The sequence below is a fragment of the Sorex fumeus genome, unplaced genomic scaffold (assembly GCF_029834395.1).
Source record: "Sorex fumeus unplaced genomic scaffold, SorFum_2.1 ptg000006l, whole genome shotgun sequence".
NCBI classification, from domain to species: domain Eukaryota; kingdom Metazoa; phylum Chordata; class Mammalia; order Eulipotyphla; family Soricidae; genus Sorex; species Sorex fumeus.
In genome coordinates this window covers 41,736,379-41,759,779 of record NW_026606063.1, presented here as the reverse complement: position 1 = coordinate 41,759,779, position 23,401 = coordinate 41,736,379, and the positions used below count along the sequence as shown (strand labels likewise).

Below are 23,401 nucleotides of genomic sequence, written 5' to 3'. Positions count from 1 at the left end.
GAAACAGGCAGGGATTCTCCAAGGGGAGTCAGGATCCTAAAGGTAACCTCCAAGATTCCTTCAAGTTCCATGAGGGGCAAGAAAATGCTGTGATATGATCTCTACATATTCCTACACATTGGACCACACAAACGTACCACATTTCTGATAGATTTCTCAAAAGCAGTTGCTAAAAATCTAGAAGGCGGGACCACAAAGTGATACCACAAAGGATAAGGTGCTTGCCTTGCATGCGGCAGAACTCAGTTCAATCCCTGGCACCCCATATTGGTCCCCTGAACCCTGCCAGGAGTGATTCCTGAGCACAGAGTCAGGAGGAAGCCCCAAGCACTACTGGGTGTGGCCCACAAACATAAACAAAACAGAGACAAAAATTAGAAGGAAAACTGGCAGGAAAACTGGCAGAATACATGGGGGGGAGGGAGCAAACTTAAGGTTCTGCCCTTTCCCTCACTTACATCATAGCCTCTCAGCACAGCCAGATGGAAAGCCAGCAGCTGTAAGGGGATCACACTGAGGATGCCCTGCAAGCAGTCCACGGAGTGGGGCACCTTGATTGTTCTTATCGTGTTCATGATGGTCTCAGTGTCTTCCTTGTCACAAATCACAATGGGGCGTCCCTGGGAAAGAAAAGGACGAACACACACACACACACACACACACACACACACACACACACAACGCCCAGGTAAGCAAATGGCAGGACTACGGCCCATTATTAACAAATTATTACGTGTGCATTCTCTCAATGTGGTCTCACTGCCAACACTCACTCAAAGCTGAGCCCATGTGATTGACTTCTGATGCACATCACAGGTAAAGGAACAAAAGTTCTGTGGGACCCCAGTGACTTGCTGAAACTCACACAAAGAAAAAACAGACACAGCATTTGGGTCTAAGTCTGCCTTTCTTGAACTTGAACCCAAGTTCATACACATAGCATTATGCCTATAATCTTTTTTGAACTTCTATAATGAAGTCAAATTATTTAAAGGAAACGAAGCTAAGCAAAGCTAAGCAAAGCTCCCGTCGTAAATTAAGACCCAACCATTAGCTTTCAACTGAAATATAAATTTAAAACTATGAAACTGGTGGGGGGGAGTGCAAAAAGATAGTATAGGGAGGGGTTAGGCACTTATAGTGCGTTAAATCGACTCTGGTTTAATCCCCAGCACCCCATATGGTCCTTCAAATACTACCAGACAAGAGACCCTCTAACTCAGAGCCGGGAGCAGCTCCTGAGCACTGCCGGGTGTGGCCCCACAACCCAAATATAACCCTACGGACTGGAGTATGTGCTTCAAAAGCTGGTGTCCTAGGCCACCTCTCTCACATCACATGGTCCGCTGAGCACTACTGGGAGCGACTTCTGAGTGTTGAGCCTGGCAACCCCTCCCAGCACCAGTGGGTATGGTTCCCTCCCCAAGGTTTCCTGATTAAAAGGGAGCAGGGGGTAGGGCGTTTGCCTTGCACGCAGCCAACATGGCCGACACAGGTTCAATTCCCAGCACCCCATATGGTCCCCTGAGCATTGCCAGGAGCAGTTCCTGAGTGCATGAGCCAGGAGTAAACCCTGAGCATCGCCGGGTGTGACCCAAAAAGCAAAAAAAAAAAAAAAAACAAAAAAAAGGGAGCAGGATATACTAATTGAAGAGGAGAGAATTAGCAGAATAAAGCTTCAGTTCAAATTTGGTTCAGACCTGCTATAAGATTCTTTAAGCTGGGTCCTGTCAAAGCATGAACATCACAGATTGCTCCCATCTAAATACCAACAAACTGTAAGTCTTGGAACAGGACCCTACTAGGCATGATGAGTGTCATGAGTCACTTAAAGAGTGTGTGCTCGCCACAGTCCCCAACTTACCTGCCGAGCAATGACTTGCTGGAAGGCGTTCTGACACTTGGCGTAAGTGTGATCTCTCATGATGATCATGATGACGGGCATCAACTTGTCCACCAAAGCCAGGGGACCGTGCTTTAACTCCCCAGCAAGGATGCCTTCAGAATGCATGTAAGTGATTTCTTTGATTTTCTAACGGAAAAAGATCAGAATTTGGTCCCCTTTAAAAAAGCCCATTTTTATGTAAACACAAGATATCTGATGTCTGAAGTTGCTGCTTTTCCAAAAGCATTAAAAGAACAGTCACTAATCGGTAACATGTTGCCAGCAAGCTAACAGATTATGATCTATGATATCAGCAAGTTAACTAGAAGTTCTAAAGCCGCTCAAGAACTTTTTTGAAGGTTATTTCTTTACAACTCTTTTCCAACTTGTTTCAGTTGGACCTCAATTAAATTTCACACCTAGAGAACTTGGTTTTATTCATAATGATATCAAGATAACAAATATCAAGATAACAAATTAAACCATTACTTGATAAACCCAAGTTATTAAAAATATACTTCTGATTTTCACTTTTAAGTAGAATACTGTCACACTCTCTCAAAGCAAATACACATCAGAATGCATAAACTATAAAGGCTCTTTTCAAAGTCCCACCTTCTTAATTCACTCAATCTTAAAAGTGGGGCATATGCAAGGCCGAGAGACTGAAATGACAAGTGAGAAAACTTACCAGTGCCCCTTCAAGACAGGTGGCGTAATGGTAGCCCCGCCCCATTATCAGGATCGACTTCTGACGAAAGAGCTCTGATGCCAGTTTCTGGATTTCATCATCCATGCTCAGTACTTCCTTAATCAAATCTGTGAAGAAACCATGTTCGTGAGCAAGTGAAACAGGCAAAGAAGGTCCCTGAATGATGAATGGTGATTGACAGAAACTAGACTGTCTCTGGTGATATTGGCAGAGTGTAGACCAGCCTGCTGCAACCAGGGACCGAATGGCCCCATATGAGTATTTAGGGTATTTAAGTGGTCACAGATGAAAATCACGGTGGGTCCTGATTGTCAACACCAGTCAACAATCTGGTAGGACAGGAGGGTGTGTGTGGGGGGGAGAGGGGGGCATATGAGTATATGAGTATAGGCAGATGTAGAATTATACTGCTGTACACATGAAACTTTTGTGTTATGTCACCAATGTTACCTCAATGAAAATACTTTTTTTGTTGTTGTTTTATTCTCATTTTTATAGAAATAGCCCCAAGCAGCGCTGGGGCACCCCGCACTATTCCCAAGATGCTCAGCCTGCCAGTGTGAAACTAACAGTTCAGTGTTTGAGGCTGTCAGGATTACACTGTTGGTGCTCAAGGGGACAAGTGATATCAGGGATCAAATTCAGGGCTTCTCAAACACCAGTACTTAAATGAGCTCCCGGTCCCTGAAAAAAGAACATTGTCCTGGGTGGAGCAGGGTTAAGCCACACAAGGGGGTGCTTGAGGGGTTACTCCAAGCTCAGGTACTCAGGGGTTACTAAGCAGTGCCAGAGGTTGAACCCGGGGCTCCCACATGCAAAGCGTGTGCACCATCCAGCCCTTTAAGCCATTTCCCTGGCCCCTAAAGAATTTTTTTAAGGTTAAAAAGTAATGAAACTAGCAAAAATCTATGAAAAAAGAGCAATACACTGAACAGATGCAGTAATGATAGACTGAGTCTTACTCAACACTTCAAGAGTGAATATCAGAGCACTTCAAGGCCAAGAGGAACTGACCCGGGACCCACTCCCCTGGACAACGGAAGCGTAACACGTGAGTATCTGCCTACCAGGGAGCCGCTTCAGGCCCAGCATGATCTCTTTGCGTCTCTCTTGCATGGAGATCCTGTCATCGCACATCATAAGGGCGAACATCACCAGGGATACAAATTGGCTGGTATAAGCCTAAGACAACACACAAAAGCAGGGAAATTAGTTTTTGGTAAATGCCCTTTAAGAACCTGAAGGGGTTTGGCAGGGTAGAGGCACATGGGGAGGGGGTTTAGTTTGGGGGCCATCCCTGGCAGTGCTCAGGGCTTACGCCTGGCTCTGCATTCAGGAAATATTCCTGGTAGTGCCTGAGGGACCGTATGGGATACCTGCATGCCTGGGTTGGCCACATACAAGGCAAACGCCCTACCTGCTGTATTATCTCTCCGGCCTCAAGAACCTGGGTGGTTATTTATTTATTTGGAAGCAAAAACAGATTTCACTTAGGGGTTTTGGAAGGGGAAGGAAGAAGAGAAACTGAGAGAGTACTGCGCTTAAGAGAAAACTTGGGCTTCCCCAGAGGAGGAGAGAGAGCCTCTCCACTCACTCCATCATTAGATAGGAAAGCGTGAAAGTACATGTCTCAAGAGGGGAGATGCGGGCAACACATGTGCTTGGCCATGTTGGCACAAGCAGCACACGGGCTCGGGAAGCAGATGCACTCCGTGGGATTTTTTCATTTAAAAACTGAACATAACTAACTCCCTTTGGTTTTCTAAGTACATGCTATTCACCTTTTGAAACATCAGTAACTGAACTTACGAAAATCTATCACTACTCCCTTTAATGGAGTCTTGACCAAATGACTTAACCTTTATTTCTAGATAATCAAGAAAAAAAAACCTGCTTATGAAATCCCTATTGCTATTGAGAAAGGAAGGGAAAGGTACAGCTACAAATAAGAATTTTAACTGTCACTCTCCCTGCCAACTCACAGTTCAAAAGTCAACAGAAAGGCTAAGAGGGCAGGACCCAGTTGGTGGAGTGATGCACAGCCTCAGACCACACTGAATCCCTTGTTTTTCAGTGGTAGAAACAAGGGCTCTGGGATTCCAGACCATGACTCAAGCTTGTCTGGACACTCTTCCAAAAAACGTACAAGCTATTGCTGGGAGCAAGTGGTTACTGTCTCAGACCCAGAGTGAAGATTCGTGCACAGCGCTTTACAATGCTTAATTACCACATGGAGAAAGTTCGGGTTAAGGCTTTCTATAAATTAGAGTGCCATCAACATCAAAATAAAAAAACCTCACTCTGAGTTTTTAACATAACAAAAAAAATTCTCCCTACAAGGTTATTTAAAAGAAAAAAACACTGAAACATAAAAAATATATTTACATCCCATTTCACTTGCCTTTAACCTCAAATCCACCCACCCTCCACACTAGACAATCAACAAAAAATATCTGATGTAGGCAGAAAAAGAATCAGTACAGAGTAAATACATATGTGGAATGAGAACATTTTTTACATTTATACTATTTTCTAAGATTCCTATTTTGTTGCTAAAAGTTATGTATGCATATCTCAATTTCAAAGACAGGTATTAATTTAAAAACGAACATGACTAATTCCCTTTGGTTTTCAAAGTATATGCTATCATCTTTTAAAACATCAGTAACTGAACTGACCCAATATTTAGGAAAATACTTTAGGATAGTCTATCCCAACGTTAGCATTTAAAAAATTTCATTGCTTTGTTGTTTGTTGGGGCCACATCTGGCTGTGCTCAGAGTTTACTCTGGGCTCTTTGCTCCAGTGCCAGGGACTAAACCCAGATTGGCTGTATGCAAGGCAAGTGCTTCCTTGCAGAGCTGACAATCACTCTGTCCACCTGAGCAGTTCTTTAAAAACAAAGGTACGCGCTGGAGAGAAGAGTAAAGTGAGTAGGGTGTTTGTCCTGCATGCAGCTGACCCAGGTTCGATACCCAGCACCCCATACTGGTCGCCAGAGCAAGTCAGGAGTATCCCTTGAGTGCAGAGCAAGGAGTAGACCCTGAGTGCCACTCCTCGGTATGCCCCCACCCCCACCTCAATGGGCGGGTGGGGGGGGTAAATTGCAACAGATGTAGTACCTAAGGAGAAACACATATTGTCATATAGAATTCACTTGTTAGTTTTTAAGTGCCAAATTTTTTACCAGAGATGAACAACTCTTTATAAACTTTCAAAAAATTATGTATACATTGACCTTTTTTAGAAACCATGAATATGTAAAATTAAAAAATTAGAATTAAACTGGATGTTTCTAATTTGTTACACTTTCCTAACACCCTAATACACTTGCTAAGAGAGACCAGCTGTATCAACCATGCATCAACTCAGTCTGGCAGGAGTATGAATGACGTGGACAGTCAACAGAGGCCCTTGCAAATGTAAGCATATGCATATCCTCATGTTCCTTTTAACCTTTTAAGATGAGGACAGGAAGAGATGACCAGTGTTTGATCTATTATTGATCCCTTAGTCTTAGAGTGATAATGCTTAATGTACTCTGCAACTTCTCTAGGTGCTAAGGAGAGAACACTAAGAGATGGATCAGCCTCTCCCCTACACCATCACTCACTCACGCAGAGAGCAGGGATTTACCTTTGTGCTGGCCACACCAATCTCAGGGCCGGCATTAATGTGAACACCACAGTCTGTCTCCCGTGATATGGAACTGCCCACCGTGTTCGTAATCCCGACCGTTAAGGCTCCTCTTTCCTTACAGTACCGGAGACCCATCAGGGTATCTGCCGTCTCACCTGTGTGGAAAAGATAAATGCAGCCAGCAATGAAAACAACAGTCCTGATTTTTTGGATGCAAATGCAAAAACGAACAAAAAAGTGATATTTGAATAGTCATGGTCATGGTCATGGTCCTCCCATTTTTCATCGATTTCGCTCGAGCGGGCCTAGTAACATCTCCATCATGAGACTTGTTGTTACTGTGTTGGTATATTGAATATGTCACGGGTAGCTTGCCAGGCTTTGCCGTGCGGGTGAAATACTCTCAGTAGCTTGCCAGCCTCTCCGAGAGGGTCAGAGGATTTGAACCCGGCTCGGCCGGCCAACTGCATGCAAGGCAAATGCCCTACTGCTGTGCTATCGCTCCAGCCCATTTGAATAGTATTTGTTCTAAACAAATTTAAGACATGAACTTCAAATTAATTTGTAAAATTTTTAATGATAGGATCCAACTTTGTGGGATCTCCTTTCCTCCTCTGAATATTCAGGTCAAATGTCATTTTTGCTCATTCATAATTATGCAATATTAAAATGTTGTTAAGCTGTCTGCCACAATGGCTTCAAGTTTAGACATCATTTTTGGTCAAGATAGGCTAGGCTTAGGAGGAAGAAAAATTTTCTTTTCCCTAAGTCTTTAAAATTAGCAGAGCTGGGGCCAAAGGGCTAGTACAGCAGTTAAGGGACTTGCCCTGCACGCAGCCCACCCAGGTTCAGTTCCCAGCATCCCACATGGTCCCCTGAGCCCCGCCAGGAGTGATCCCTGAGCACTTCTGGGTGTGGCCTCAAAAGTAAAAAATAAAGATGCCAAACTCAGCGTACCTGACTGACTAATGAAAAAACACACGTCGTCCCGGAAGACTGGGGTGTTTCTATCCAGGAAGTCACTGGCCAGCTCCACCATGACGGGCAACTCAGTCAGCTCCTCCAGAACCTGGCGGGTCTGCAAAGAAAAGACACTTGGGCACTCAGTTCTGCTCCCAAGACTTTCTTTCACGGACTGTTGCAGAATGAACACATAGCTTTCCATTTTTCCAGCTATAAAAATTGATGCAGTGCACACTGTTTAAAGACCTCATAGATCAGCTTAGACAGACAAAGGAACACCAAGTAAAGGGAACAGCACGCTTGGGATGGGAGATGCGTGCTGAAAGTAGACTATAGACTGAACACGATGGCCACTCAATACCTCTATTGTAAACCACAAATCCCTAAAGGAAATAGAGAGCAAAAGGGAATGCCCTGCCACTGAGGCGGGGCGGGGGGAGGAGGGGGGGAATGGGAGGGTTATTGGGATCATTAGTGGAGAATGGGCACTGGGTACAATGGAGATGGGTACAAGATCATTGTATAACTGAAACCCAAGCACGAAATTTTGTAAGTCTACAACTGTACCCCATGGTGTTTCACTAATAAAAATTAAATTTAAAAATAAATAAATAAAGACCTCATAGATCAAATAATGAAAATCACACTTGAGAGAAGCACTGTTATTGTTTTGTACAAATGTTGATAGTGGTCAATGCATAAGGTTTCATAAGAAATACACTCACACATGTATTTTGATGAGTGGAAAAGGCACTGTTCTGAGTTAGCTTGTATGTTATTTTCTAATTTCTCAATTCCTTATCTTCAAATGGCAATTCATATACTACTTAAGTCCCTGAGACTGTTCAAATAAAGAATAGTGCACAAATACCCAGTGGAACTTAAACACTTCAAAAGTATAATATGTTCATAAACAGTACCATTTTCCAATAAAAAGTCAGTACCCTTTTGAAATTTTGCTTAAGAAAAAGCTCATTTTGGGCCCAGAGAGATAGGACAGAGGTTAAGGCACTCCCCTTACATATGGCAGACCCCCCCAGCATCACATATGGTTCCCTGAACACCACCACAAGAGACTCCTGAGCTCAAAGTCAAAAGTAAGTACTGAGCACTGACAGGTATGGCCCAAAAGCCAAATGCCAAAATAAAATAAAATAAAATAAACGCATGCATTGCTGTTCAAAGAGCACTTTTACTCAGAACATCACAAAATTAAAAAATTAGGCTGCTGAGAAGGAAAAATCAGAAAATTCTAACGCAATACGTAATTTCTGCCCCAAAACTTAGGTTTTGCAGTGAATGAAATACTTAAGCAGCATAAACTTCTGAACAGAGGATTCATTCAGTAATAGATCTAAGCTGCCTTTCAATTAGCCATTTCCAGAGATTCCTTAATTTATCTGTACTACTGGCCCCTTTTCAGGAAAAAAAATAAATAAAATTACCCAGCACTTCCCTGGCAATCTACTTCCTTCAAATAAACAAGCAGGAAGCACCCCCAATTCTACCCAAGGCGGGGGTTACAATCCCCCTCTCACCTCCCTTCCCCGAGCGCAGGCATACTGCCTACTCAGGAAAGCAGGTCTTGAATACTCTTCTCTTCTGTGCTCGAAACACCCACCTTTATTAACTCTTCAATACTGCAGATATTCTCTTTTTTTAGAACCATGCAATTTTTCAGGGACAAGACGGGGAAAGACACACTTTTCCCCCCTGCAGAGGTGGGGTTGCACATTCCTGGTCCTCAGGAGCTGCTCCCTGCTCCATGCCCAAGAGTCACTCATGGAAGTGACTGGGGTCTGCTGTGTGCAGCGCAAGTGCCACCATCTCTCCCAGCAGGGCCTCTGGTCCCAGGAAAGGCAGGCTTTAGAAAAGAACAAAAGCCTGTAGAGCTGCCAGAGCTGGGTGATGAGCCTACCTCACTCACTAGCTAAATGACTGGCTCTCACAGGCAGAGATCATAAATAATTCATGAAAAATGACTGTCATGTCCAGGGATCGAGACGAGTAGTTAAACACTTGTATAAAGCCCTAGGTTCAAAAAAACAAAACAAAACAAAAAAAAAACCCAAAAAACAAAAACAAAAACCCAAAAACCTGGCATCAAAGGGACTGGAGAGATACTAGTAGTAGGGACTTGCCTTGCATGCAGCCAACCAGGGTTTGATCCATATGGTCCTCCTGAGCCCAGCTAGGAATGACCCCTGAGCACAGAGTGGGGAGTAATCCCCAAGCACTGCTGGGTGTCACCCCCCCACAAAACAACAACAATAAAATGTTCTAAACCATAAACTTTGGAAGTACTGTAGCACTGTCACTGTCCTCCCATTGTTCATCGATTTGCTCAAGCGGACCCAGTAACGTCTCCATTGTGAGACTTGTTGTTACTGTGTTTGGCATATTGAATACGTCACGGGTAGCTTGCCAGGCTTTGCCGTGCGGGCAAGATACTCTTGGTAGCTTGCTGGGCTCTCTGAGAGGGGCAGAGGAATCGAACCCGGCTTGGCCGGGCTGGCTGCATGCAAGGCAAACACCCTACCGCTGTGCTATCGCTCCAGCCCAAGCTTTGGAAATAAATCCTAAAAGAAAATGTTCAATGTACACTTTGAGTTGACATCGACAGCACACACAATGTCTCTCTATAAAGAAACTATAAGCAAACGTGATGTATGGGACTTTCCCACCTGTTCCTGTGCCTCTGCATTGATAACCAACAAAAGTCCCTGTTACCGAACTTCAGCGTCCCAAAAAACAATTTAAAGAACAAAGTCTGAGGAAGAAATACATATACCTACCACATGAAATCCTGTTAAGACTCACACAGTACCCCTCTGCCTGCAGCAACTGAACAATGATAAAAAAGAACCCCAAAAATGTTCTTATAAAAGCAGGAATACACTCCACAAAGCAAGGCTAGGCTGGGGCAAATGCTTAGCCCATTCTTAGCTTTCATAACGTCAATTCTAGGAGGTTTATCCAAAATCTGTGTGCTAAAGTCTTTCCTAAAGCAGCTCTTCCATTAGTAAAGAATTCTAGGCAGTTATTAAAATTTTTCCTACTAACCTTGATTCTTGTGACCATAATATGGGAAGATCACACATTGTTTTACTAAAGGATAGACAGTTTTATGTGCCATGTTCCTGGAGATACTGTTTATCTACATCTACCTTCTGATACCCATATGACACAGTGAAAAATTTAAAACACTCACTGGGCCACTGGAGCACCTGCCTCACATGTGTGAGACTCTGGGTTCATTCCCCAGCACGGCAGAAGAAATACCAAGTGACACTTACCGCTACACCAGCATGGTAACTTGTTCCACAAGCAATAAGTATCAAACGCCGGCACCTCTGGATCTCCTTAATGTGATCCTTCAAACCACCCAAATTCACTGAAATAAGACATGGACATGTAACCATTTAGAAAAGACCACATGAACTTTGCTTAATCAATCAAGTCTCATGAACATCAACCATGGATCTGGTAAATAATGCTGCCATTCTCAAGAGCTCTCATTTCTCTTTTTTTTTCTTTTTGGGTCACTCCTGGTGATGCTCAGAGGGTATTCCTGGCTCTGAACTCAGAAATCACTCCTGGCAGTGCTTGGGTACCATATGGATACTAGGAATCGAATCCGTGTCAATCATGTGTACGGCAATCGCCCTACCTGCTGAACTATTGCTCCAGCCCCTCTTTACAGTTTTTAAGAGTAAAGAAGAAAGGGCACAACTAGACCCCAAACTTGGAACTTCATTCACCACTCCATATATCCACAGCTACAGCATTTACCACTATGCCTCATTTGGCTGCTTTTACATTTGGCTCATTTTACATTCCTCTCTTTAAAAGTTCTCGGGTGGGGGGGAGGGGGGCTGGAGCGATAGCACAGCCGGTAGGGTGTTTGCCTTGCACATGGCCAAGCCAGGTTTGATTCCCAGCATCCCATATGGTCCCCTGAGCACCACCAGGGGTAACTCTTGAGTGCAGAGCCAGGAGTAAACCCTGTGCCTCACTGGGTGTGACCCAAAAAGAAAAAAAAAACAAAAAAAAAAACAAAGTTCTCTTGGGTTTGGGAAAGATAGTTCAAGGGATAAAGCACACTACTTCCATGTGTGAGGCCCTGAATTTGAAAGCAGGCACCAAAAGCAGCCCCGTGTAGCCCCTAATGGTCCCTTAACTTGGCCAGGAACGGTTCTGGCCCTCAGCCCTAGTGGTACCATTAAAAACTACATCAATAGGACCAGGGAAATAGTACAGGGGTAAGACACTTCCTTTGCACATGGCTGATCCCAGTTCAATTCCTGGCACCAAGTATGGTCTTCCAAGCCCCAAAAGGAGTGATCTCAGAACACAGAGCCAGGAGTGAGCCCTGAGCACATAACTGATGTGACCCAAATACCACCCCCCATTAAAAACAAAACAACAACAACAACAACACATTTAAAACAAAACAAACAACAATAATAAAGCACACATTTAAGTTATACTGGGCCACGGAGGTGGCTCAGTGGCAGAACAGACACCCTGCTTGTGTAAGGTCCTGGGTTCAGTTACCAGCACTACAACAATACCAAAGTTGTCTCAAAGGTAAAACTCTAGGGACACTGACTACAGATAAGCAGCCATTGATGAACAGAGGCAGATAAGGGGCCGGGAGGGTCTACACAGGGGAACATGCCGAGTTTCAGAGTGAAGGAACTGTGCCCACAATGAAAATAATCGTTCAGTTTGTTACAGCAGTGCAGATATGACCATAGTATGAAAGTTTATTAAAATTCACTGAATAATATATAAACAATGGTGAATTTTCTTCCTGTTAGAGCTCAAAAGGCCTGCCTGGAGGGGGAAATATTCTAGCGCTGTTATTTCCCACGCGGCTCCCCACACGGTGCTCTGCAGTCTAAACCCACGCCGCTTTCACCTCTCCCCTTTGCAACAAGCCCTCACCCAGACAACCACACAGCATCTCCCCACCTCCACACGCACTCCACAAGCAAGTCCCACGAGTCCCACTTTCAAAACTTATAGCGAATGTCACCTCCCGAGTCTGACACGGCCCTGGCGGCTGAAAGCCACTCTCTCTCCTGGTCTCCTGCCTACCCTCCAGCCTCCCAGCCCGTGTGGCACTCCCGGTCAGAAGGCCTCTACCAAAGCATCCACCTAGGCCTGAAGGAACAGAGCTGGGGCGGAGCACACCAGCCTTGCAAGCACACGCTCACGGGCTCAGATCCCACACGTCGAGTACGATAACCGGCAGCTCTGCTGTCTGCGATCGCTGGCGCCTCGAGGTGACAGCAGTAAAAGCAGGGTGGCTCCCAGCAAGCACAGGGACGAACGCAGTGTACCGTGTGCAAGCACTGGAGCCAGGCAGGACCACCTCGGGGGAGACTCTGTGCGACCAGCAGTGTCTCCGGAGGAGCACCATGACCACAACCCATGCACCAGCACCCCAACCCGAGGAGCCACTCAGTACTGCGACTGAGCGTGCGAGCCCGGGTATGTGTGCAGTTCTCCTGCTGGCACAAGTACTATCCCAACATCAACAAGGGGAAAGGAGGTGGAGGAGAAACATTTCTAATACAAACAAACTGGAAGAGGACAAGTACTACAGGAAAAGGGGGGTTGCTGAGACCACTCTTGGCCCCAGTGCTTAGAGAAGAAAGACAAAGAAGGAAAGAAACGAAGGGGGAGGAAGAAGAGAAGGGGAAGTAATGAGTGAACAGGCATCAGGGCTTCAGCCCTAGAGGTGATATGGGTGAGTGGTGTAGCCAGGTATCCAAAGCCCAGACTCAACCACATGGAAAGCACGAGATCTAAGCTAAAACCACTGAAACTCTGTAATGTGCCAAGTTGACAGGTAGGGGCGGGGTGGGGCTTGGGGTGGGGAGGGAATAGGTGAGCACTGGAGGAGGGAAGTTGACACTGGTGGAGGGACTGCTGTTGAAATATTATATGCCCAAATGTAACTATCAGTTGCTTTGTAAATCACAGTTCTTCAGTTTAAAAGAAAAAAAAAGGAAGAAAAAAGCTAACACATAACATTTAATCTGAAAGCCCTCCAGTGAGCCTGTTCTTTTTCTGTCTCGATGGTAATCCATAAGTCTTGTCAATGATTCCTTCTTAAAAAAGGGTAAACTTTCTGGGCTGGAGAGCTGTTACAGCGGGTAGGGCTCTTGCTTTGCCAATGCAGGCTCGGGTTCAGTTCCGAGCACTATACATAGTCCCCAGCACCATCATGTGATCCCTGAGCAGAGCCAGGAGTAAGCCCTGGGCACTGCCAGGTGAGGTCTAATTTCCCCCAGCCCCCACAAGACTTTCTATCTATGAGAAATTTTCTTTTTATTATTATTTTTTTAATTTCTTGCTTTTGGCGTCACACCCATCGATGCTCAGGGGTTACTCCTGGCTCTGCACTCAGGAATCACTCCTGGCGGTGCTCAGGGGACCATATGGGATTCTGGGAATGGAATCAAACTCGGGCTGGCCATGTGCAAGGCAAACGCTGTCCCCACTGTGCTATCGCTCCAGTCCCTATATATGAGAAATTTTTATTCAGGGTTTATTCAATTACCCAACTGGTACTTCTTGAGCACCCACCAAGTAAACTGGTGGCATGGCCCCCGTGCTTCCAGCGCCAGGTAGGAGCCTGGCTGGGGCATGGAACATACACTCGGGCAGCCCAGGGGCCCAGGCCCACTACCAGCCTGTCCACTCTGCTCCCGCTCTTCTCCTTCCAGCCTTTTCTCCTTCCTTAACAGAAGTTTTAATGTGTCACAAGGTGTGAGTTTTGTCTTTTCTCTTTTCGAATATCTGCATGTTCATGTAACTTTCACTTCTGACAGTATTTATTTTTCTTAAAAAATTGGTAAAATGAAAAAAAAAAGACAAAACAACAAAAGCTTCCGTGGCTTCCAAAAATCACAGAAAACGATGTGAACTACGGGAGCCTTTGAGATCCCACACGCCCCATTTCCTGCTCCTAACCCCTCACACTCTCCGTCTCACCGGTGGCCACTCCAGTCCCACTGGCCTCCCTGCCCTTCCTACACCAGACACAGCCTGTGCATGGGATTCTTTGTTTTTTTGACATGTACAGCCAAGGTTTTGCCAAGAAAGACAAGAACATTAAGAGGAACCAGCAAGGCAGAGAAGCTGAGAGATGTTCCTGTAATCAAGGGAGAGCCGAGGGCTGCCGCCAACAGCCAGTAATGAGAGGAAGGGCTGAGGGGAGACAGCCTGGTCATGCCTGCTTCTCTAAAATGAGTGCTAGCAAATTCCCTGGCAGCTGAGCGGGGTCCAGTATGATCCAGGGGGGTCACGGCCACTGAGAGCCGGATGCACGGGACAGACTTGGGAGACGCAGGGGATGAGAGAGAAGCCACCGAGATGCGAGGCATGTGACCCCCAGCAAGACTCTCAAACCAGCAAATCCCTAATGTCCTCCTTTCAAGGGCAGTGTGATCTAATTGCTGTCCTGCTGACATGACAGAGTGTGACACAAACAAACGTGGGTTATTTATTTATTTTTGCTATTTTTGGGGGGGGTCACACCCGTCGATGCTCAGGGGTTACTCCTGGCTCTGTACTCAGGAATCACTCCTGGCGGTGCTCAGGGGACCATATGGGATGCTGGGAATCGAACCTGGGTCGGCCGCATGCAAGGCAAATGCCCTACTCACTATGCTATCGCTCCAGCCCTGTAAATATGGGTTTTTTTTTTTAAACCACCAGCTTCAGAGTTTGCCTCATTTGCTTCCCTGTGAGATGAAGCTTCCTCCTGTCCTATCTCCGTGAGCAGCATCATGGCTCCTCTCTCAAACCTTCCAGCTCTCCCTTCCATCACAGGTCCTTCCTCGCATACAGGCAGACATGGGTGTTGGCTCCAAGGACTCCCGCTTCTCTCCTGACCCTTCCGTGTCCTTCCTTCCCCAGTGCTTCACCTCAATGAGGACAATTACATTCACAATGCCAACTACATTCAGGCTTCTCTCTCCCAGTGCACACCAGAAGCCGGCAACTAGTTCATCTGAGTAGAACTAGGAGCTCCTAAGTCTCCCCCAAGTCTCTCAATAGCTCTGCAATTTTTACCAGAGGAAGCATCTTTCACAGACCCTTCATTAGACTCCAAGGCCCTATTCAGCACCTCATCCCACCATTATTTTTTTTAATTGGGGTTGTGAGGTGTGGGGGAAATGCTGGGGGGGGGGGGGGGGCGCTGCGGGGAGTATGGACCATACCCTGCAACACTCAGGGGATGCTCGTGGCTCAGGAGTGGCCTCTGGTGGTATGGCTCAGGAGACTATAGGCAGTGTTGGGGATCAAACCAGGGTCCCAGCTGTGTCAGACACGTGGGAAGTAAGTTAAGCATCCGACTTCCTGTAGTATCTCTCCAGCTCTCCTCTCTCCTTCTTTCCTAGACTTTTGGCTCTTTGAGTAGTAGCCACGGCAGACACACCACACCAAGTATTAGCCCACAAACAGCCCTCTGAGAGCTGTCTCTGTCCCCTCTGCACTGACGCTGTTTACACACCTGCAACACTCCTCTCCACCTACTTAGACACTCCAAGTCCTCTAAGTTTCCGAAGCTTTCTCTGACCTCATAGTGCCGACTGCAAACTGATGTGTCTTCTTTACTTTCTCTAAATTCAATGTCATGCTCTAAGCATGTCAACATGAAGATGTGTTCCTACCGGCACTGGTCTTACTTTATTTCCATAGTGGATTGTACATTCACCCTCATCCTGAATCAGAAGAAGCTTGAGAAGGAGACTGAGACAGTTTCCTTCAAGCCCACAAGACATTCCAATGGAGCCTGTGCATGGTGACACTCAATCCCTCCCAGTCAATCTTCTACAAATCTCTCCTGCTCAAAGTCTGATGTGCTAAGAAAAATGACTAAGGGCAGCATCTACTCAGAAAGACCACTTTCTATCAATTAGCAACAGATGGCATTAGGGAAAAGATAGCAACCACTACGCTTACGACACACAGAACCAGGGGAAGTCTCTCGCATATTTGTGATTATTTCTCAAACACTAATTCTGATTTAATTCAACAACTTATTTGCTGTTTATTAAAATGGTCATGATAACAAATCATGTCCCAAAGAATCAGACTTAAGCAGCACAGGTCAAGGACTTCTTATGACCACCGAGTCATTCTTTGACTCAACTCCGCAAAAGTACACAGCCCTGCGACAGAAGCTCTAGGAAGATTTCCCAGAAATAAGGCCAAATGTGCACCTCAGCTTCAATCATGCAGGAAGGAAGCCGCCATCACGTAAGGTATCCAGCAAAGAGCTGAAATGCCTCTGGGGGATTTCAGGCTTTGTCTACTTGTGACAGAGACAATACCCAGACAGAGCAGACACATGAAAGCACACGAGGGCCCTGACTTCTCAGAATTCACAGCAGGTGGCCCACTGATGGCAAGCCAGCCTCACAGTCCCATAACTGGCAATAATAACCATGAGAAGATGGTTAGTAATCCAATCGTTAACAATAGAGTGCTAGCATCATACTGAGGCATGTCACATCTCGTAAAATTCCCCTTTGTAAAAAAAAATATCACACAAAATCACCACTCACCACTGTCTGATCTCAGAACACTGTCGTCACCCCAAAGCGAAACCTCATATCCCAGAAGGACCAATCCCCACCTACTCCATTCCTGGCAACCCATTCCTTATCATTCTCTGCTAAAATACTGCAGTGAAACAAAGATCACAAAAGTGACCATTTTAAGTGGCAGTGAGCGTATTCACCCTGCACGGCCAACATCACCATCCAACTCCAGGGCTTTTTTCAGCTGAAAATCTTCCACCCCAGCCCCTGATAACTACTAGGAAGTTTATATCTTATAAGATGACTGTGTTATGTTGATGGCTGGCCACCAAGATAGTTCTGGAAGGATGTAAAGGACGATGAACCTCAAGGCTAACAACTCCCAACCCAGCAAGTAGACTCTGAAATCCTGACAGAACTGATGGATAATTACCTGTATAGTCATCAAAGTTGACTCTTCCTCTCATTGTGTTCACAACCGACTCTGGCTGCTCAAAAATCTCCTTCTGCATAAATGAGCTGAAGTTACCTAAACAGAATGAAAAGATACAAAAATAATGATTTAGATGATTCAAACATACATTAATAAGAATCCCAAGAAAAAGAAATTTGTTCATAACTCAACACCTATTTCCTTTAATATGATCTTAATAAACTAAGACGCTTCTGCACCTCAAAAGAAACAGTGACCAAAATACAGAGAGAGCCCACGGAATGGGAAAGAATATTTACCCAATCCTCATCAGGTAAAGGGTTAATATCCATGATATAAAAGACATTAGCAGAACGGTACCAAAAAAATTCTCCAACCCCATCAAAAAATGGGGAGTAGAAATACAGAAGCTCCCTCAAAAAAGAAATACAAACGGCCAAAAGGCACATGAAAAAAATGCTCTACATCGCTAATCATCAGGGAGATGCAAATCAAAACAACAATGAGATATCATCTTATACCACAGAGATTGGCACACATTCAAAAGAACAAAAGCAATCAGCGTTGGCGTGGATGTGGAGAGAAAAGGATGCTCCTTCACTGGTCCAGCCTTTTTGGAAAAAATTATGGGCATTTCTTCAAAAACTAGAAATTGAGCTTCCATATAACCCTGCAATACCACTTCTGGAATATATCCTGAAGGTGCAAAAAAGCACAGCAGAAATGACATCTGCACCTGTATGTTCATTGCAGCACTGTTCACAGTAGCCAGAATCTGGAAACAACCCGAGTGTCCAAGAACAGATGACTGGTTTAAAGAAACTTTGGTTCATCTACACAATGGAATACTATGCAGCTATTAGAAAAGAAGAAGTCATGAAATTTGCTTATAAGTGAATGAACATGGAGAGTACCATGCTAAGTGAGTCAAAAAGAGAGGGATAGACATGAAATGACTGCACTCATTTTTGGAATATAAAATAACATAATGTGAGACTGACACCCAAGGACAGTAGAGACTGGGCAAGGAAGATTGCTCCATGGTTGGAAGTCTGCCCTGTGAGCAGTGGGAGAAGGCAGGTGGGATAGAGAAGGGATCACTAAGTCAATGATGGTTGGAGGGATTGCTTAGGATGGGAGATGTGTGTTGAAAGTAGATAAAGGACCAAGCATGATGACCTCTCGGTATCTGTGTTGCAAATCATAATGCTCCAAAGTAGAGAGTGTAAGAAGGAAATTGTCTCCCATAGAGGAAGGGGATAGTGTAGGATGAGGGCAGGGAATACTGGGGACACTGGTGATGGAAAATTACCAGTGGAGGGATGGGTGTTCAATCATTGTATGACTGAAACTCAAACAAGAAAGCTTTGTAAGTGTAGCTCATGGTGATTCAATTTAAAAAATAAATGATCTTAGCAAAGAAATGAGGCAGAAGGCCATGTAATAGAGTAGTATTCATATTTTACCCCCTGTGAAGAAAAAATGATCAACTAAAAGAGAAAAAAATACTCTAATTAGCTTTTAAACTTAAAATACACCATTAGAGCTTAACAAGGTTGTGGGACAAGCTTAAATTTTGGAGTCAGACCTAAGTTTCAAATCATCATTCTACCCATTATAAGCTAAGTGGCTTAGAAAATCATCTTTAATGTATAAAGTAAAAATGCAGCTATTTCATAGCAACTATACAGTGAATTAAAATGATAGACTGAACATCTAGTACAGTGGGTAGGATGCTTGTTTTGCACATAGCCGATCCAGACTCTGTCCCCAGCACCTAATACGGTCCCACAAGCCCCACCAGGAGTGATCCCTGAGTGCAGAGCCAGGAATAAGCTCTGGCATTGCCCACGAAAACCCTACAACTAAAAGGGGGGGGGGGGGAAGACATAACATCTAGCAGCTGAGCAATAAATGTTAGCTTTTAGTCCCATCACAATCTCATCAGAAGGAGAAAAAATAAAAATCACAATACAATAATCAAAAGCATCAAACACTCCACAGGGGCTTATCTGCTTTTCTGTTATTAGATGTGTCAGATACTGTTTTAAGGGTTTTGCATATATTAGCTCTCCTAATTCTCCAAACAGTTGTTTTTTTTTTTGGGGGGGGGGGGAGTGATGTGTGTGGATGGGGATTTCGCCACACCTGGCTATGCTCAGAGCTGACTCCTGGCTCTGTGATCAGGGATCACTCCTAGAAAGAGTCAGGGAAACCATATACGGTACTGGGGCTCAAACCTGAGTGGGCTACACACAATGCAAGCAAGCACCCTATCCACTGTACTATCTCTGATCCTCAATATTTTTATTTTTATTTATTTTTATTGAATCACTGTGAGATAGACCCTTACAAAGCTGTTCATGATTAGATTTCAGTCATATAGTATTCCAATACCCATCCCTCCACCAGTGTACATTTCCCAGCACCAATGTCCCCAGGTTCCCGCCCATCATGCCCCAAGTGCCCCCCACCCCCTGCCTGCCTCTATGGCAGGCACTTTTCTTCTCTCTCTGTTTCTATCTCTGTCTCTTTCTCTCTCCTTTTGGGCACTGTGGTTTGCAATATCAATACTGAAAGGTTATCAAGAATATCCCTTTACCTGTGTTTAACACTCTGATCCCCAATATTTTTAAAAAAGAGGTTTGCACCCTGTGGTCTTGTGAAGGAGGTCAGCTACTCCAGGTGGTACTCAGGGGACTCTGATGTGCCAGGGATCGAACTGGGGCTTCCTGAATGCAGTCAAAGCACACAGTCTGCTGGGCAGTCTCTCTGGCTCGTCGCAATATAACCTTAACAAAGGTCCTATTATCCTCATTTTATATATGAGAAAACTCAAGTATGGGGGAGGGATGAAGATAATAATAAAAACAGAATATAAATCATGCTCCTAAAATAATACCAAATACTGAGCCAGAGAGAGAGTCCAGGTGGCAAGGCACTTGTCTTGCACGCATATGCAGCACAACCTTGGCTGGAACCCCTGGTACCACATCTGGTCTCCCCAAAACCACCAGGGTGTGCTCCTAAGCACAGAGCTAAGAACAGTCCCCTGGGTACTAGTGAGCATAAGCCCCTCAAGATATAAAGTCAAATATCAAATACTGTTTACATGATCTGTTTTTCACATTTCTCTTCTTTTTCTTAGAAACAACAAAGCAGAACTATCAGCCCAGCAGAGCATTTCACAGATTCTTCCAATTTCTGGGACAAGGCCGTTCCAGAGCATCATGTGCTCAGATGCCCACTCTAGGGCAGGAAGCAGGACGAGGGCACTCACCCTTCATGATCTGCTGCAGTTCCATCTGGAGGGTCTGCACAGCTCGCCCAGGGTGGTCTCCCGCAGTACGTTTAATCCTGTGGATGGAAAGACGGCCATCGACCACCGCAGCAACGTCGTCGTCTTCCAGGAAGATGACCCGATTGGTGTGTTCTATGACTGCACTATAAAGGGGCCAAGGAGACAGCACAGTTAGTAATCAGAGAAGGCTATTTTAAAGAAAACCAGCTGGGGCCAGACAGCTAGTACAGAGAGTAGGGCGCTTGCCTTGCACCCAGCCAACCCGGGTCTGATCCCTGATGCCCCATATGGTCCCCTCTGAGCACCGCCAGGAGTGATCCCTGAGTACAAAGCCAGGAGTAACCCCTGAGTATCAACAGGTGTGCCCCGCCCCCAAACCAAAATTAATAAATAAAACCCTCATTAGACACAAGGGCCAAATTTAACAATTTTTTTCTTTTTGGGTCACACCTGGCAATGCACAGGGGTTACTCCTGGGTTTACACTCAGGAATCACTCCTGGCAGTGCTCAGGGGATCATATGGGATGCTGAGAATCGAACCTGGGTCAGCTGCGTGCAAGGCAAATGCCCTACCCTCTGTGCTATTGTTTCAGACCTCCCAAGAGTCAAATTTAAAGACAAACTCTGACTCTGTGCCATCTCTGTTAACTGACTGGCTGTCAGTGCCATTCCTAACAGGGGTGAGTGGAAAGGGGAGGTTACTAGAGACCATGAATAACAAAATCTTGGTGCCTCACAGAGTTAAGACTAGAGCAGAGAGAAATGTTTAGCTACTTCCTCCTCATTCTTTCACCAAGTCCTCCAAAGTGTTATCCCCCTTCTGTGTCGGCCAGTCCAAGTTCTCCAGTCTCTTGGTTGGATTCCTTACTGCACACCCAGCTTCATTCCATTCCCTCAGAGACCTTCCCACCAACCTGCTTCTGCCCAAACAGCAATTAGACGACACTCTCCAACTCTAATTACAAGTTCTCCCAGAGGACCCAGGAAGATGGCTGCATCCCCAGGGTTCTATCTCCAGCATGAGTATGGTTCCCCAACAACCTCCAGTTATGGCCCACAAAAAAAAAAAAAAAAGCCAAGGCCAGAGAGGCAGAAGAGGGGTTAAGACACTTCCTTGAATGTGGCAGTAGCCAGGCCAATACCCCACACCACCTGTGGGCCCCTGGGCCATGTTTGAGGCATTCTGAAGCTCTGGTCACAAGTAAATTTTACATTTGTGTGATTATTGATAAAAGTCTCCTCCAAAAAAGAAATGCTTCACGTGGGTAAGTAATTTTTCCTTTTCCTCCCCATTATCTTATCAACCTAGTACATGGCTTTGCTCAGTGTTCAGGTAAACGTGTGAGTAAGTGATAAAAGGCTTACTGTATCTTTGTGATTTCTGGTTAATTCAGGCCACCTCCATCAACTCAGTAAGCAGAAGTGCTTTGAGGGGGCCTCCAAAGCCATGCTGGGGGACTCCTGGTTGAGGTTTTAATCAAAGGCCTGAGGATGCAGTGCTGTCTGGGTCCTGTGGTGCTGGGGGTCACTTGGACTTCTGGGCCACACTCAAGGATGCTTAGGGGACTAGGTGGTGCTAGTTAACCAAACAGGGTTTGGCTGTATTATGCAAGGCCTGGACGCTCCTCCCTCTACTACTTCTCTAGCCACAACACTGTAACCTATTTAATGACACCAAAAATTCACCTTAGCACTGACTATATACTTGCAAAAACTTAGAAAACAGTGAAGCTGTTTTTTGTTTGTTGGGCTGGAGCGATAACAAACCGGTAGGGCGTTTGCCTTGCACGCAGCCAAGATGGTCGACCCGAGTTCGATTCCTTGGCCCCTCTCGGAGAGCCCGGCAAGCTACTGAGAGTATCTCGCCCGCACGGCAAAGCCTGGCAAGCTACCCAGGGCGTATTCGATATGCCAAACACAGTAACAACAAAGTCTCCAATGGAGACGCTACTGGGCCCGCTCGAGCAAATCGACGAACAACGGGAGGGCCTTTACCTTTACCTTTACCTTTGCTTTTTTGGGGGGTCATGCCCAGCGATGCACAGGGATTACTCCTAGCTCGTGCACTCAGGAATTACTCTTAGTGGTGCTCAGGGGACCATATGGGATGCTGGGAATTGAACCTGGGTCGGCCGCGTGCAAGGCAAATGCCCTACACTGTGCTATCACAATCGCTCCAGCCACTGAAGCTGTTTTTTTAAAAACAAAACAAAACACTATGTTTTCTAAAGTCTTAAACCAAATGACTTCTTCACTGTTAGATCTTCTTAGCTTTCTGGCATATCAATGGCTAAAATACTTGCTAGCAATTTGAGTGATTCCATTTTATCCTCAATACTTATAGTTTTTCATTGATAAGTGCAGTTAACCATTGCATTTAGTCTCAAATGTCTTAGTTTAATACTATTTTCTTTATAAAAGCATGACACTGGGAGTGGTAACCCAAAAACCAAAAGGAAAAAAAAAGGTAATTGTGTTGCAAATTAGTCTTGAATTAAGGCTTCCACATTTAAGTAAAGCTTTGTGGGGCTCTGCCTTTCGTGGGTCAGCCCAGGTTGGATTCCCGGAATTCCATATTGTCCCTTAGCCCACCAAGTGCGATCCCTGAGCACAAAGCCAGGGGTAAGTCCTGAGCACAGCTGGGCTTGGCCCACCTCACCCCACACACACACACATTCTACAAATGAATGCCATTGGAAGACTTCTCTGCTTCCTATGGCATGAAAAGTTTAAAATTCCTTCGGAATCAGCCCAGGATGCGGACCTTGCATCAGAAGCGAAGTAATATTCCACTGCTTTTTCTTCAACCGGGAAAAGGCAAGTTGTGCTGTCCACACGCGAGAGGTTGCAGTTGCTTTTCTTGTCTTTCCCTGGAGCACAAAGTTAACACAAATTGGTAAA

General features: G+C 45.2%; 1 protein-coding gene across 2 annotated transcripts in view; it reads right to left on the bottom strand.

Moving 5' to 3' along the window:
• GFPT1 (glutamine--fructose-6-phosphate transaminase 1) overlaps window positions 1-23,401 on the bottom strand; it is a 71,109-nt gene that overhangs the window by 5,009 nt on the left and 42,699 nt on the right. For both annotated transcript variants that reach the window (XM_056123730.1, XM_056123738.1), the window contains 10 exons: window positions 23,265-23,370; window positions 20,479-20,642; window positions 17,199-17,294; window positions 10,496-10,593; window positions 7,194-7,314; window positions 6,234-6,391; window positions 3,665-3,779; window positions 2,577-2,704; window positions 1,865-2,032; window positions 459-620 (listed from right to left, as the gene is read on the bottom strand). In XM_056123730.1, the coding sequence (XP_055979705.1) occupies window positions 459-620; window positions 1,865-2,032; window positions 2,577-2,704; window positions 3,665-3,779; window positions 6,234-6,391; window positions 7,194-7,314; window positions 10,496-10,593; window positions 17,199-17,294; window positions 20,479-20,642; window positions 23,265-23,370 (1,316 nt within the window). The remainder of the gene's footprint in view (window positions 1-458; window positions 621-1,864; window positions 2,033-2,576; window positions 2,705-3,664; window positions 3,780-6,233; window positions 6,392-7,193; window positions 7,315-10,495; window positions 10,594-17,198; window positions 17,295-20,478; window positions 20,643-23,264; window positions 23,371-23,401) is intronic.